The sequence below is a fragment of the Centruroides sculpturatus genome, unplaced genomic scaffold (assembly GCF_000671375.1).
Source record: "Centruroides sculpturatus isolate CEXI.00-Female unplaced genomic scaffold, Cexi_2.0 scaffold257, whole genome shotgun sequence".
Lineage (NCBI taxonomy): Eukaryota > Metazoa > Arthropoda > Arachnida > Scorpiones > Buthidae > Centruroides > Centruroides sculpturatus.
The window spans coordinates 451,062-468,254 of record NW_019384389.1 but is presented as its reverse complement, the minus strand read 5'-3'; the positions used below and the strand labels follow the sequence as shown (position 1 = coordinate 468,254).

The 17,193-nt window shown below is 31.0% G+C and overlaps 1 protein-coding gene across 4 annotated transcripts in view; it reads left to right on the top strand.

The window, feature by feature from the left end:
• The window catches only part of LOC111618187 (nocturnin-like), a 63,923-nt gene that overhangs the window by 45,097 nt on the left and 1,633 nt on the right, over positions 1 to 17,193 (top strand). For 3 of the 4 annotated variants that reach the window (XM_023359660.1, XM_023359659.1, XM_023359661.1), the window contains exon 3: positions 16,967 to 17,190. In XM_023359660.1, coding sequence (XP_023215428.1) covers positions 16,967 to 17,190 — 224 coding nt within the window. Of the gene's footprint in view, positions 1 to 14,154; positions 14,627 to 16,966; positions 17,191 to 17,193 lie in introns of those variants that run through there. The other variant, XM_023359658.1, reaches the window with a different exon arrangement.

Below are 17,193 nucleotides of genomic sequence, written 5' to 3'. Positions count from 1 at the left end.
CAGTCGACCCCCCTATAACACTGTTGATTTTTCCGTTTTATATGAATTCCATGTTGTACGAGTCACTTAGATTTTACAAATACGTGAGCTGTTCACAGCCCAGCACACGTATTTGTAAAATCTAAGTGACTCGTACAACATGGAATTCATATAAAACGGAAAAATCAACAGTGTTATAGGGGGTCGACTGTATACACATTTTTTTAATTATTATTCGATATAGTGTATTCCTTATTTTAAATTATTGAAAAAAATTATTTGGTTAACTATCTTTTGGACCACCCTCTTTTTAGTACACTTGTGAATATAAATCAGATTTTAAAGAAAATATTAGTTAGTTTATAGAGAAGGGCCTAAGGCCTCAGAGAATTCCCAAAATTTAGTGTTTTATATAAACTACATACTACGAAAATGATGTCAATTTAATGTTTCTTTTACTAAACAATGAAAAATCCGCTTTTGTTTGCTGTATTAACTTTTTATTTATGTATTTTATGGCTTTCGGGAGAAGTAGGGCCTTACATTTGTGACATTTCTCTCAAAACCCCCAGATTTAGCGTCGTCATTTGTCAGAGTGTGGCGCTAAAGCAAAATACCTCAAACAATAATAATTATACGTAATGGTAAGGTCTGGACACAAGTTCGAATCGAGGAGATTGAAAATCACGTGCTATGACGATAACAATGTGGTTTAAAAATTCAAAATTCGCAGACATTGAAAAATTCTCTATTTAGGCTAATGTTTTTATAAGGAAGATCGCTTCACAGGTATTAATTGGCTCTTTACGAGAGTAGCACTATTTAGGAGGGTGTTAAATCGAGGTGTTATATAGTAATGAGGTTTGTACACGAGTCTGAGGTTTGAGGGTTTGAAATGATCGTGATTTGATAATAAGAATGTCGGTTTTAATGAAAAATAGTGCATTTAATAGGCTAATTCACAGAGGATAATCACAATGATGGGAAAGGGGTAAGAGAGAAGATAATCAGAATGGGAGTGAGGGTAGAGGGGATGGATAATCACAATGGGAGAGAGGGTAATCATAATGGGAAAGCAGTAAAAGAGAGAATAATCATAATAGGAAAGGAGTAAAAGAGAGGATAATCATAAGGAAAAGGGGTTAAAGACAGGATAATCACAATGGGAGAGAGGGTAAGACGAAGGATAATCATATTTGGAAAGGGGTAAGAGAAAGGTTAATCATAATGGGAGAGAGTGAAATTACTAAAATGTTTTATTGGCAGTTTTTTGGCAGTTATAAAGCATTTCAAAAATACTTTATAAATGTTTATATAAAGCAAAAACCGCATTTAATAACAAGTAACTATATCACTTTATTTAAGAAAAATTCAGAAGAGAAGCACGTGAGTAATTAAACTTTAACCTCTTTTCACTCCCCGTTTTCCTAATCCTGGATATTAAACAATCTTTTAAAAAAAGTTTCAGCATCATTAGCGGCTTTTAATGATGCAGAAATGACTCTATTTTCTTTTAAATTGAAAAGTTATTTTAATAAATGAGGGCATACCTTATAACTCTGCTTACTTGAAATCGTAGAGAATTACAGTGTACGTCGTAGATGTCAACGTAAGGAAAATTTTGAATTGAATTGCAAAACAAATAAACATATAAAGTATCATATTTGCATAAATATAACGCGTTATAGCAAAAAATGTAATTCGAATTTACCATAAAACCTTGGTTATGGAACAGTCCTCGTGTATAGGCAGCCCTCACTATAAAAACTACAGAAGCGGAAAGATGTCTCTCATGATATTCAAACAGGGGTGTACTTTCTAACGGAAATTTCCTATTCGAAATTATTATTAAATCGAATAATGGTTGGGTAAATGCCAAAATTATGGAACAGTGGATGTGGGAAACACGGTGTAAGCGTAAATCGACACTTTTTATGAAGACAAAGCTGGAATACTTCTAATAATCTACTGCAGATGCAGGGCACATTTACAAAATGAAGTGTTTGTTTGTATAAGGCAATACAACACGGGCGATTTGCCAAGGGGGTTGCCTTCCGGGAGGAATTTCTTCCCCTAATTAGGTGTTACAAACGTGAACTCCATGTGACCATACCAAGAAAGTGGTTGTTGTTGTGAGCCCACCACTCGGCCCATGGTGGGCTCACAAGATAAAGTAAAAGCAAAAGTTCAGAAATATACTCAGCTGACAGGAGGACCAACCAAAATACTACAACCTCTCGATAATGCAGTCAACAAATCTTACAATGGATCAATGCGTAAGTGTTGGGTCTATTGGATAAGTGAGGAAGTGGCATGAAGAAGTTTCTCAGCGGGTGATGAAATCCTGGAGAGAAGTATCAGAATGTGCTCTAAAAAATGGATTTAAAAGGGCGAAATTGAAAATCTTACGGCTCAATGAAATCGCTGAACAACGGGATAACGATTATTCTGTTAACCTGTAAATTAGCGTAATAAATTTTATGAAAATAAAAGTTTCAGTTTATTACGGGAATCTGCTGAATTTTATTATATTTTTCTTTTATTTACCGGTAATCAGGTTTTTCATGTAGTAGTCTCCCTCATGCATAGGCCACACGCGATGAATTTTACGAATATTACCTTGCATACGCCGCAACCTGTATCCAAGGTTTTAGGGTATATAAATTATTCAAAACTGAAGATATGTGAATAATTAAAAAGCATATTCTATAACTGTGGAGAGTTGAGGATTATTTTGTGACTATTCAAAACCCCATTTTATCTTTCCACCTTCTCCCTGAAAGATCCCCATTGCCCATCCTCTCATCCAGGATCCATTTCATCCCACTTTTAAATCCATTCTCCCCATCTAAATTTCATTTGGGACCACTTTTGAGGATCACTTTTAAAATTTTCAGGCCCTTCTGCGTTCGAGTTCATGTGAAAAGGTCCTGCTGGTCCCTTCTATCTGCTGATGATGATGAGAAATTAGACCTTTTCAAGTTGTAGCTGTCGATAAATATAAATGAAAATGAACTTTTTGATGTGACACTTGCATCTTACATTATTATAATACTGTACAGTCGAACCTCCAATAAGGGCCACTTCTAAACCTTCTCAGGAGCTTTCTTTAAACAAAAATGCATACAAAATAACCTCCAAACGAAGGTCACTTTGTGTTCCCGAGAGTTTGATTTTATATTTAATAAATATAACATTGAGTAAGGAAAGTTTATTGTAGTAAATAAAGTACAAATTTAACTTACACTTTCGTATTTCTTATATATTTTTTGCTCTGTGTATAACTTATGTTTATAATTTTTGCATAAGCCTATATTTTGATGATATTTACAAAATCTATTCTTTCTGTAAGTGAAATTTTGAAAATTCAAATAATTTTTTTCACAATTTAAATGAGTAGAATTGATAACAATAGAATTTCTTAAGCTCAGATAATGTTGTTAAGAATGTGTGGGAAACACAACTCTTACCTTTGATATTTATAAAAATACTTGTGGTAACTTAGGTAACATGATCGAAATTTCAAATATTTTTCTCTGAATCCCTCCCACACGCACCCTGAAAGTACTATTTGATATATTGATATATATATATTTGTGTATGTGTGCACGTATACACAGTGCCGTAACTAGCAATTCCTGTGCCCTGTGCAGGAATTTGCATTTAGGTCCCTTAATTAATTAGGTTTGGGAAAGTAATAAAACAAATACATGCATTTTGGGCTCCTCTTTCAAGTGGGCCCTGTGCGGGTGCACCTGTTGCACCTGCCTAGTTACGGCACTGCGTATACATATAGGAATAGTTATTGAGATAGAGAAATAGAAATGATAATATTCTCGCCTTTCGTAACGTCTTTTTGTCCTATTTCACTTTCGTGTCGTCACCAACTGTTGTCTTCTTCACTTCTCCCCTTACTTGACTCGCTCCCTCTTTCTCACTTCTTCCCTTACTTGACTCTCTCCCTCGTTCTCCTCGCCTCCCCCGCAACCCCTCGTAAATTTATTGTCTTAACGGTTTAGGAATGTTACTCGTCTAAACCCCACATACACAAACATAAATAGTATATCGAATCAAACCTCGATAGAACGCTTTTATAAATAGCACTCACTCTTGGTGATGGCCGACTGGATAAAACCGTTGAACACTGGTAGTCTGTCGTGGAGTTTTTTTTTTATATATGTAACACCTAAATATGGGCCAGTTTCCCATAGAAGGTCTACTTCGGCAGATCGCCCTAGTGTCGCTGTTGCCGTATACAAACAAACCAATAAACCAATCGATCATTTCCCTATGAATATTAGAAAATCCTTCGCTATCTCTAAATTTCAAAACAATTTTACATTACAAACGACATTGTCGTGTGACTTTCAAACTCTTAAACTTGAACTTATACGTATTCACTATTACGTATAACTTTTATTGTTTGAAACACTTCAATTAAGTACCGTACTCGATTTAGTGTCATTTTTAGAAGCAAACACGTAGAGAGTTTTCCTAAAATGAAGTTCGTTAATATTTTAAAATTATTAGTAAATAAATGTCTGAAGTTTTGTAGATGTTCTACCGAATATAAATATACGTCGATATACATGATAACACACTAAACCCTCGCTTTTACGACCTAATTTTGCTTCCAGAAAACCAGCGTTAAGTTAACACGTCATAAGGCAAACCCTTAAAGTTCGGTGTCATAAATCGAGATTGAAACTCTAGAAATAAAATTATAACCCTATAATGAAACTTTATATCATATTTTTCGAGCAAAAAAATTAAATTTTCGAGGTCCCACCGTCCTAAACCTGTTGACATTAATTATCCTTTAGACGTGTTCAATAACCTGAGTTTAACGTCATTACTACGTTTTCTGCCTACACGAAAATACCATTGAGATGATCAAATCATAGGAAATACTATTACGTCATAATGGTTTCTTTTATCGTGTGTAATCATTTCCCGAAGATAATTAATACAATTACAAAATAAGGTAATATTATATAGTGCATTACAAGTGCGTGTTTTCTTAGAATACACGCTTTAAAACGCAAACAATTCATATGCTAAAACTAAGAAATAAATTACAAATAAAAAGAAAATTAATTACAAAAAACACAACAAATAAATTACAAAAAACGCAAAATGAGTTATAAAAAAACCGCAAAATGAGTTATAAAAAACCGCAAAATGAATTTAAAAAACGCAAAATGAAGTAAAAAAACTAAAGACGAATTACAAAAAACGCAAATTGAGTTACAAAAAACCGCAAAATGAATTCAAAAAACGCAAAATGAATTAAAAAACTCAAGATGAATTACAAAAAACCGCAAAATGAATTTAAAAAACGCAAAATGAATTACAAAAAACCGCAAAATGAATTAAAAAACTCAAGATGAATTACAAAAAACGCAAAATAAGTTACAAAAAACCGCAAAATGAATTCAAAAAACGCAAAATGAATTACAAAAAACAGCAAGATAAATTACAAAAAACGCAAAATGAGTTACAAAAAACCACAAAATGAGTTACAAAAACCGCAAAATTAATTCAAAAAACGCAAAATTAATTAAAAAACTCAAGATGAATTACAAAAAACGCAAAATGAGTTACAAAAAACCGCAAAATGAATTAAAAAAACTCAAGATAAATTACAAAAACCGCAAAATAAATTACAAAGCTATTTAAAAATTATTTTAGTGTGATTTTATTTAACAATTTATTTGATAATTAATACAGTAAAATAAATTACAGAAAGAATGTAATATGAAAAATTCTAATAAATTTAAATCGAANGTATTTATTACTAATAATAATTATCAAATTAATTATTAATTTTCATTAATGTTTTCATTTAATTATTATAATTATGATTATTATTATTTTTTAATTAAAATAATTCAGATTTACTACAAAACACGATTTAATTTGTTAAAAAAGTAATTTTTAACAAATTAAAGCATTTTGAAATATTTTAATAATAATTTTTTTTTTATTTAAGTGCTATTTTTATTATTTAATTTGTAATTTTTGTAACTTGATTTTTTAATTTTTTGTAATTTAATTTGTAACTTTATAAATTAAGCAATTGTGTTTATTATATTATTGCTCAATAATGAGGAAGTTTTATACTTTATTAATATCGAAAAGCCTAATTTTTATATTTTTAAAGATTATATTTAAGAAAATGGTTTATTAAAATTTAATAAAATTTGTAATTATTTCATTCTGGACACGAAAACAATACATTTTCCAGCTGAAAACACAGGTTAAAATGTGGAGTAGCGCTAGAGAAGGGTGGCCAAAAGGTGGTTTAAGTTATTTTCATTAAAGAAAACACAAGAAAGCATTAAAAATAAAAATGGGTTAATGAACAAAGTCCATCTCGATGGTAAATGTGATACTTATTTTTTCCAACCCACTAAAGCCCTTAAGGTTCCATCTCGATTGCATCATGTCTTATGGACATGCTTTCGTTTCAAGGTAACTTGCACCTGTATTCGGGTCAAGTACGGTTATATTTTGGACAACAAATGGGTCGAAATGTCTCCCTCTCCCCTCTCTTAATCCCATTGTTACAAAAAGAAAATTGCACAATCGGAAAAAATACTAGAATTTCTATCCGGGCGAAGATTATTTAAACAGAATTTTCGGTGTCCACTCTTCCACGTGTAATTTAGTCACTACGAAGCGAAAAACTGGGTTACCCCCGACTTAATCTGGGTCAATAGTGTGTTGATGACCTTTTCTTTTGCTTGAAACGATCGGTATACAGTATTTACAGTACCCGCGTAAGGGGGATTACTTGTCAAGTAACTTCACTTTCACCGTCAAGGTCGAATTCGTAATAATCTGGGTCGTAATCAACATTTTGAACTCTGACCCCGGACATGTCTCGCGGCCTGATTTTCGACAAAGGGTGAAGGACAATTCGAATTTTCTGATCGTTTAGGGGCGGTACTTGTTTTGGTTCGATTGAACGCGCGCGCTCTGGAGGGGAGGGAGGGAGGTAGGATTTCGTTTCAAAAAACAAGATGGCGATTCTGAGAACTCGTAAAATAAATGATATAAAAGATTGAAGAGTTTAATTAAACCAGATGAGTTCATTTAAAAAGAAATTAAAGCATCTTAAAAATAGTAATTGACTTTTTTTTCTGTGTCTGACTGTCTGACTGTTTGTTGGCTAAATATTATCTTCGAACCATTTAGACTTGACATTTTGAAGGATATATTTTGTAGAATTTTGTTTATTTTTTAAATTTAATTTTGTTTTTCTATTGTTATAAGTTTATACTTAAATATGTTTAATATAGTTTTGGTTCTTTTNGTCTGACTGTTTGTTGGCTAAATATTATCTTCGAACCATTTAGACTTGAAATTTTGAAGGATATATTTTGTAGAATTTTGTTTATTTTTTAAATTTAATTTTGTTTTTCTATTGTTATAAGTTTATACTTAAATATGTTTAATATAGTTTTGGTTCTTTTACATGAAAAGTATAAGTTGATCTTTTACTGTAATGAAGTAAAATAGTTTATTTAAATTGATGCAAATCTATGAATTTTGATAGAATTTAAGTAATATATTTATATTACGTCTATGGGCATGGGAAATTCTGTGTTTTACGTATTATAAAATAACACTGCGTCGTCTAAATGAAAGCCATATTGCAGTGGCGCGTTATAGACTCATGGGGGTTATATATACATGGGGGTTACTGTAGGCTACATAACGGTGTATAGAAGGCTACTGTAGGCTACTTTACACTTCAGAAGGCTACTGTAGGCTATATAACGGTGTATAGAAGGCTACTGTAGGCTACTTAACAGTTTAGAAGGCTACTGTAGGCTATTAAACACTACTATTGCAAGCTATTTACTACTTTACAGACGATATTGTAGGCTATTTATTATTGTACAGAAGGCTATTACAGGCAAATTTGAATTAGGGGCCCCAAGTACAGTGTTGACTTGAAACATTTTTTACGGAGAATTTTCTCGTTTGTTTTTTAACGCGATCTGTGCTAGTGCACCCTGCACCTGTACCTGCACCACACCGGCAATGTAAAGTTTCCAGATAGGGCCCAGATTTAAATTCCGATATTATTAGTACAGTAACGAGTTTATAAAAGATTGGTTTGAGACACCTGTTGGTGGGGACCTCGGGCAATTGCCCTTTTTTGCCTATAGGATAAAGCGCTGCTGCCATATTAATAAAAGTATCAGACTGTCGCCTAGGGATTCGGCTCATCAGTGGTTGAATGGAGCCATTTTCTTCATAGAATTCCTCCCGGGAGGCACTCTCCTTGCCTGATTGTCCATGTGTTACGTTGCTTTATTCAATCAATTCAGTCCTGGAGATTGGTGTTCGAATTCGATTCAGTTGTTGATATTGCGGGAAGGCAATACTCCCGCTCTTCGCAACGTTGGTTGACCCACCACTGTCCAGGTTATACCAGTGGCTATTACCATATTAGCCTATGGGCAAAAAGGGCAATCTCCGGGCGCTCCCTTTTGGTGGGGATCCCAAATCCTTTACAAGAAAATATTTTCCTCAGAAAGTTCCCCTAAAGAAAAATGTGTGAAGTCAACACTGTACATGGGATCCCCTAATTCAAATTTGCTTGGAACCGTTTTAACAGAAGAAATTATGACCCTGATGTGCAGGTACTTCGCGTTAACAAATAAAAAAAAAATCAAGTAAATTAATTATCATGTTATTTATAAAATAATTATCCTTAATTTCACATTATAAAACCCCAAAGCAAGATTTTGATTTTAGAATTATTTTAATTGTAATTATTTTTATTTCAAAAATTTGGATCTTTTCATATTCATGAAATTTATTTTATAAACCTATTATTATTAAATATAGATTTTATTAGTAATTTGTTTAATATATTAAATTTTGTAAGTAATATACTTAAATTTTTACATTTTAAAGTAAATGATTAATAGTTTTATAAACATCTTAACTGAAATTTTACAAATGAAAGTTCTGTTTGTTAAGTTATGGCACCGCAACTCTTAGGGGGGTGCCTTCCGGGGAGGTCTTTTTAAGGGAAACTGGCTCCCTATTTAGACGTTACAGACGTGGAGAAAACCCGGAAAACTCCACGTGGCCAGCCTGTCCGAGCGAGGGGCGAACCCACCACCGAACTCCAAGTGTTCAGGGTACGAAGACCGCTTGACCACTGATGGGCACTTACAAATGAAAGACTTAGCTTCAATAACTTCGGTAATGAAAGTGATGGCTAGTTAATGATGAAACTGAAAAATAATTAATGAAATTTAGTGGCGAAACCCAAGAATAATTAATGAAAACTAATGGAATTGAGTGGTGAAACCAAAGAACAATTAATCAAAACTAATGAAATTGAGTGGTGAAATCAATGAAATCGAATTGATGAAACTAATGCATAATATAATTATTTAATAGTTTCACCAGTAATTCAAGAATAATAAATACAAGTAGTTTCAGTCCTTAGTTACAACTTTCATTACTTGTCTTCGTTAATTTTCACTGATTATTAGTAAAAACCAAATATTAAAATATGTAACTAAGTTACCGAAATTAGGCTATTCCTATTTGTAATATTTAATCTAAGGAACGAAACTAAATTATTTGATTTTTAATTCTTGATTTTCTAACAAAATTTAAGACCTTGACAACATTTTTAAAATAAATAAATTTAAATTCTAAAAGAAAAACTTCTAAAGGAAATTCAATAAATATAATATTTGAAAGAATTTCCTTCAAAAAATCAAATTTAAACAATGTAAAATGCATTTTTAAAACGAAATATTAGTTTTATATCATTTTATATTTGATATTTTTAGAGTAATTTGTAAACAAAAAAGTTTATTGTATGCATTTAGAAAAGTAAAAATATTATTAAAAATGAGGTAACCTTCGAAGAACCACAAAAAAATAATAAATAAATAAATTTAAAAAATATTCTTAAAAATGATTATAAAATTATTCTAGGAATATATTTTGGTATTCGTGTACTTTCCTTAAAGATTTATAAATAATTGTTTAAAATAAATCTTGTATTTTTTTACTGTACAGAAAGCTACTGTAGGCTACTTTACACTTCAGAAGGCTACTGTAGGCTACTTTGCACTTCAGAAGGCTACTGTAGGCTATATAACGGTGTATAGAAGGCTACTGTAGGCTACTTTACACTTCAGAAGGCTACTGTAGGCTACTTTGCACTTCAGAAGGCTACTGTAGGCTATATAACGGTGAATAGAAGGCTACTGTAGGTTACTTAACAGTTTAGAAGGCTACTGTAGGCTATATAACGGTGTATAGAAGGCTACTGTAGGCTACTTAACAGTTTAGAAGGCTACTGTAGGCTATTAAACACTACTATTGCAAGCTATTTACTACTTTACAGACGATATTGTAGGCTATTTATTACTGTACAGAAGGCTATTACAGGCTATTTAAACAATATGCAGAAAGATTTTTATGCACCGAATTACTTTAAAATTTGATGAAAAAAAAATGGTTCCTCCTCTCACTCGTTTCTTATTCTAGAATCATAAACAACATAACAATTATTGTTCAGATCACATACTTAGTCAAGGACGAGAGGTCATGGACAGTAAAATGCTATATGATGGGAAATTACAAGCAAAGAACACGAAACGATTCTCATTTAAATTCATCACTCGAGTTTGATTTTGAAATAAATGCGTGTTTTTCTTCATATAATTCCATTTTTGTCTACTGAAATGAAACGTTTTTGTACTTATTTTCGTTTAAATAAATAAATAAATAAGTAAAATAGTAAATAATTTTAATAATTTAAATAATAAGCTTCTTGAGAACTTTTAAATAAGTAACTGTTTTGTCATTCTCTTTGGTTTAATTATTAAAAATAGATTATAAATTTTAACGAGAACAAACATTCAGACGAACTAAAAAAAAAAGCAAATATTCAAATTTCTAGACTAGTTTATTTTAATTTTTGAGAGAAATTTTATCAGACAGACACGTGGGCACCGAATATTATAAATGCAATAAATAATAAATAATATTAGTTTTGTTTTCATATCGTACGTTGACTTGTCTGTCTGCAGGATTTTCTGAAAATTAGACATGAATACATTCTTTAGTTTAATTTTCATGAAATTCAGAAAACAGATAAATAGACACACAAATGAATATAAAAGATATATACAGTTATATAAATGGGTAAATACAATACAAATCAAAACAACAGTCTGAAAAAAAAAATGAATATTCAGTTGTCTGTCTGTTTGTCTGTCCGAAAAATAGTTCGAATTAACACTTAATACAGACAGATATATTTGTCCATGTGTCTAAGTTTTTTACTCTATTTACTTGTCAGTTCTCAACATTTATATCGGTGATATCGGTGATGATTTCCATCCACTATCGTCAATCTCAATTAGTCTGACTATCAATCAACCTGTAGATTGATTGATAGATTATCGACTAAATAAATATAACATTTTAATTTCAGCTGTGACAGACAGACAGACAATAATAAACAAATTTCTGCATTGTATTTATAAAGTCTTCGATAAATAAACCTATCAGAAGATATAAGTTAATGGTGCGAATTATTTGATCAAGGCACTGATAAAAACTTTATTGTTTTGCACAGACTTCATTTAAGGCTATAAAATAAAATAAGGCTAAAGCAGACTGATTAATTGTCTTCATACATAACTAAACTTTACTAATATGACTCATTGCCTTAGTTACACACATTAAATTTCTATAGCCTGATTTATTTATACCTTGGATATATACGTATGAAATTTCACTAGACTATAACTTTATTACCTTGAATACACATACTAAATTTCACCAGCTTGAATGAAGGCAAAAATATTTCAGCAGCTTAATTCATTGTGTTCAATGCAAACATTATACTTTACCAGTTAAAAACACTAACTTTCAGTAGCCTGATTCTTTATCTCGATAACAAATAATACACTTTAGTAGCCTTATTTAACAAAATTTAAGTATAAACCAGATAAAAATACAACAGAAAACTTAATATTTATTGATACAGCAGTGTTTGTTTGTTTGTTTGTTTTTTTTTCTGTTACTGATAACGCATAATAGTTAACCTAGATTTATTTATATTCGCGTAAGTTGCAAGGCAATTTCAAAACAGATTTATTATTATTATTATTTGTTATTAAACTGACCAATTGAGATCACTTTATCTGACCCTAATAACTTCCTCCCCCTCCCTTTTTTTTTTAATACAAAATACTATAATTCTCTTAAAATTGATATAAGACTCAGGCTTAAGTAATTTACTTTCGTCGGTATTTATTATTATTAAGTTTTACCGTTGAAATAATTAATATACAAGCTTAAAATTATTAAAATTAAAAGAGATTTTTATTAAAGAATTTATCGAATTTTATTTACAAAATGTCTTTTATCATTTTTTTTGTTTATTTATTTATTATAAATTCAAAATTACTCTCATTAATTTCTGAATTTATAAATAAAATTCTTTTAAATTTATTGAATTGTTTTAATTAAGAAATTAAGCATTAAAAAAACATTCTTGAAATTTACTTGCAATTTTTAAATGAGAGAATTTAATTTTGATTGAATTGGAAAGATGTTCCAGTGAAAGTAGGTTTCCCATTGTGTCTGCAAGACTTAGCCTTGACACGGTGATTAATGCTCTGTTTTAAGTGATATCGGCCAAGAATAAAGTTTAAAATCATATTGTTGAAATAAAAAAGACGATTTGCATATTATTAAATATCTTATTTCCAAAATAAATAAATAAAAATTGTGCGTATGTGAAGCAACCGCGTAAAACTTCAGCCGTACACAACACGAAATTGATTTTAAATACAGTGAAATCTGTAAAACGAAGAGTTTTAATTAACCTGCCTAAACGGGAAAAGTCTTTGTAACAGAGCGACTTTTCCATATTAAAAAAACCTGTCCAGGACGGAAACCTGCCTAAACGGGAAATGGAGCGAGTTTTCTATGTTAAAAAGTAACGTCCGAAATTGGAAATCCAGTGTACATCTTACCGGAAAGACCATTCGGTACGGTGCAATTCCGGCTTACACAGGTTTTAGTATACTTTCAAATCGTATTTTTACACTAGCGAAAGGTTATTTTAACATTGTTTTCGAGTTTTTGGTGTCTAAATATACTAAGGTTCCGACAGAGATGCCGTCGGAAGGATCATCAGTTTGGTGTCCCGACACACGAAGACCACAAAACTTACTCCTTTATATGAATAAACACAGTTTAAAATAAAGTTTCTTTCGTTAAGTTATGAAAAAAAATCTATTTCTTATATATTTTATTGATTTCATTTCTAAACTTTCGTGCCTTTCGGAGATGGGTGAGGCCCACATTTATCAAAGGGACTTATTCTCAAACCCTGTATATGTATTCGTGGATGGATTTACACGTAAATTACGTAATTTAGGACCTCGTAATAGAAGCTACGAGGATACAAATTAGGGCCTCGTGCTTTTATGTTTATTATTTAATGGAGGGGTTGGCCCATTATACATTATATCTAAGTCAAAGATCTGCCCCTGAAACTATTGATTACATAAAATAAGGAAACATATGAATTAAGGAAAACTGATTTTAAGTCAGATTCATAAATTAATTCAGCAGATTTTTCCTGATTTTTGTTTTTAAAAGAGAGAAAAAAAAAATACAATATTTTCCTTAAATTTCATAAGAAATTTCTTTTAATTTTCAAGAATTTTTAACCGAAATTTTTATAAGAAAAGAATTTAATTCGAATAAAATTATTTTTTAAGTACTTTTATAAAATCTTTATGCGACTTTTTATGATTTTTATGCGGCTTTATTTGATTTTTATACATTTTTACATCATTTTTATGCAGTTTTATATAATGTTTATGCCTTTTTATATGATTTTTATACGGTTTAATTTAATTTCGATATAGTTTTATGGTTTTACACAGACTTTATACAGAAAAAAAATATATGAATAAAAGAATCTCTCATACAGTTTTCATATAGAAATATAATAAACATAGTTTTGATTAATTTCTATACAATTTTACACGGGAAGAAAAATATAAATAAATAAATAAATATAATTTTTCTCAATAAAACTTTCCATTCAAATCGATTAACCTTACAATCTTTAATTAAAATTGAAACCAGGAACAAACTATGCATAAACGAATACGGTTTGTCGGTCGACGAAACCCCCGAAACGTCTTGTAACAAAGGAAAAAGACAATAGAAATTCGGGCCTTTATGTAATTCCTCCATTGTTAGAAATCGTAAAAGTAGCGCTAGGTGGCGAACGTGTTTAGAGATTGGTCATTACACAAGGCCGTCCTCTATCAGGCAGTCATAGTGGAATGGAACCGGTGTTAAGTTTGAGTTACTCCTATACTTCCTCCAATTACGTGACGAATTGGAAGGGTGAGAATGTAATTGGACGTCTCCCATCCGTCCAACGTAATAAAAGTCAGACTATATTTGGTAGGCTGTTGTTTTCTAACCATTACACGCAAGACATGATGTCGAATAAGTCACCTAACCACATAACTGCTCCCATAACTGACTTGAGAATGGCACAGGCAGCCGCTAATAGTGATATGCCACCACCAAAATCTTTGCTTATGTATCTAGTCAGGTAATATTGTCTTTTCTTTTATTTATTTATTACTACATTAAGTTTGTTCTTGTTTATTTTTTTTTTAATTTTCTGCCATACTTGACACGTTTCGAAACTTTCCCCTTTGCCTATTTTTGGATCGGGTCCTGGGATGTTGCCAAATAAATCCAAGTTGTTTATCGCATAGTTTAGTAAACACGAGTTAATTTGGGTTTCGGTTCGGAGCCAGATTTACGTACGGGCCTCGTATTTTTCTTACATTTGAAAGGAGGGAGGCCATTTTAGGGCCTCGTTAGGCGTGAAGCTTACCTGTTAATTATGAAAATTGATTAGTAGTAAGATAATTGAATCGGATTTGTATAGAAGCTATTATTTAAGGCCTTATATTTGAAAGGAAGAACCATTTAGAAGCCTCGTTAAGCGTGAAATTCGCCTTTTAATTTCGATTATTGTAGAAGAAAATTGACAAGTATCAAGAGAAATTGAACGAAGGTCGATAAAATCAAGAATTTTTCTTCGTTTTAACAACCTTTAAACCTGTTATTTCATTCGAATTTCTTATTATTTATACGGAATTAAATCAAATTTATTAGAAAGTAATTAATTAAACTAGCTTAATTGCCTATAATTTCGAGTGTTTTATATCAAAACAGTTCCCTTATAAGGTAATTAATTAGTTATAGAGACTTAAAATAAGTAAATAAAAAAGGAATTTATGAAGAATTCTACAAGTACATGAATGACGAGTTTTAGTGATAAAATCATCATTCTTACTACCCTAGTAGCAAGTAGCCAATTAACCATTCACACTAAAATGACGTCAAACACTACGTAAGCTTCCCATTCATCTAAGGTAACCCTCCATAAGTAATAAAAAAAAAAGGTTGCTTGATAACTGAGCTCACAATAAATTAATTTTTCTCGAGAAGTGTGTAATTAATTCTCTTCCTTTAAAAAAATAATCGAATTCTTTGTGATCTTTTTTTTTTCTGTAATGATGGGTGGGATATTGAATATATATATATAGGCCTATACAAAGTAGGTCGTCGAAGAAATGGCCCATTTTGATCGGGTGAACGATTTCTTTATTCATAATTATTATTTCCTGATTGATAATTTAACACTTCGGAAGTAAAACCGTATCGGACTTTAGGACTTTGAATAAAGAATAATTCGTCCTTGATCCGTTTTTTAATGTGGAAAAATGGTAAATTTAATAAGAAATTAGATACGATGCCCTATTTTAGTCAACAACATTTCCTCCCCCTCCACCCTCTTTTATCTTTCTTGCTTTCATACCAGATTTAAGTGGCTTTATCGACAGAATTATGTGACTTTTAACGAATTATATTCGCTATTTATGCACCAGTTTTAACAGGAAATTTTAACGTTTTGCCCTATTTTAATAAGCAGCATTCGACTCTCTCTTTCTCTCTCTTCTCTCCTCATTTTTCCTGTTTTTCTTTTCTCTTGTTTTAATTCGTTTTTAAATGACTCTATCGACGGAAAATATTTAACTTTCAGTGAATTAAAATCGTTATTTGTTAGTGAGTTTAATATGAAATTAGACACGATGCCCTATTTTAATCAATAACAATAGTCTCTCTGTCTCCTCTTCATCTCGCTCCTCTTATTTTAATTTAAGAAAATAACATTTAAATAACTCTATTGACAAAAAACGTATGATTATTAAAGAAGGACGATCCTGTTTTTTAGTTTAAAATATTTATTTTTAGCTCCGTATTATCCTCTAATAAACTCTAAACTAAGAACCTGCATCTCTTTCCGTGATGTTATCATTTTTTGTATGTGGCTCTAGAGCATTAGTCGCTTCGAGAATGGATTAATTGTTGCTTATTTCCGGGCATTCAACTCAGTTTTTATTTTAAAAAAAAGTCATTAAAAGTTTTTTTTTTAATATTTTTAAAACGAAAAACCTTATTAAAAAGGTATCTGATGCATATTCATACGAAGTTATCAAACTGGATTTATCTATAAATTTACATGTTGGCATTCACTTTATTTGTTCGTCTGTTTGTCTATCCGTACGATTTCTAAGAAACTGAACGTTAAATCTATAGAAGTAATGCTTTATTTCCATTATACGATAATTTATTTATTTAAAACTTAAAGATTATAGCTTCTAACTTTAAGTCACTCTGCAATTTAATTATGTTAACGAGATTTTTCGCTTTGCCTATTGGGAAAATTCCATAATTTTTCTATCAAACTTTAAGAAATGCTTCTGGAAATATTCAGCTAAACTTCAGCTGAAATATTCATTAAATTATTCAGTTTATTTTACAATAATAAAGTGAAGAATACAGTTAATTAATTTTGTGAAATTTCTCTTTGCAGAATGGGTAGCTTCACTTCGTCTCCAAAATACTTGAACGAGGACACTGCTGACGACGATTTAGACGATTCTTTAGATAGAGATTATTTAATCGAGAGATGTAGACAAGAACTTAAAAGATTACCAAATAAAATAATCAGACATTGGGTTGTTGTCGATGGACATCACAATGATCCTCCTCAAGACGATTTGATTCGAGTTATGCAATGGAATATGCTCTCACAAGGTA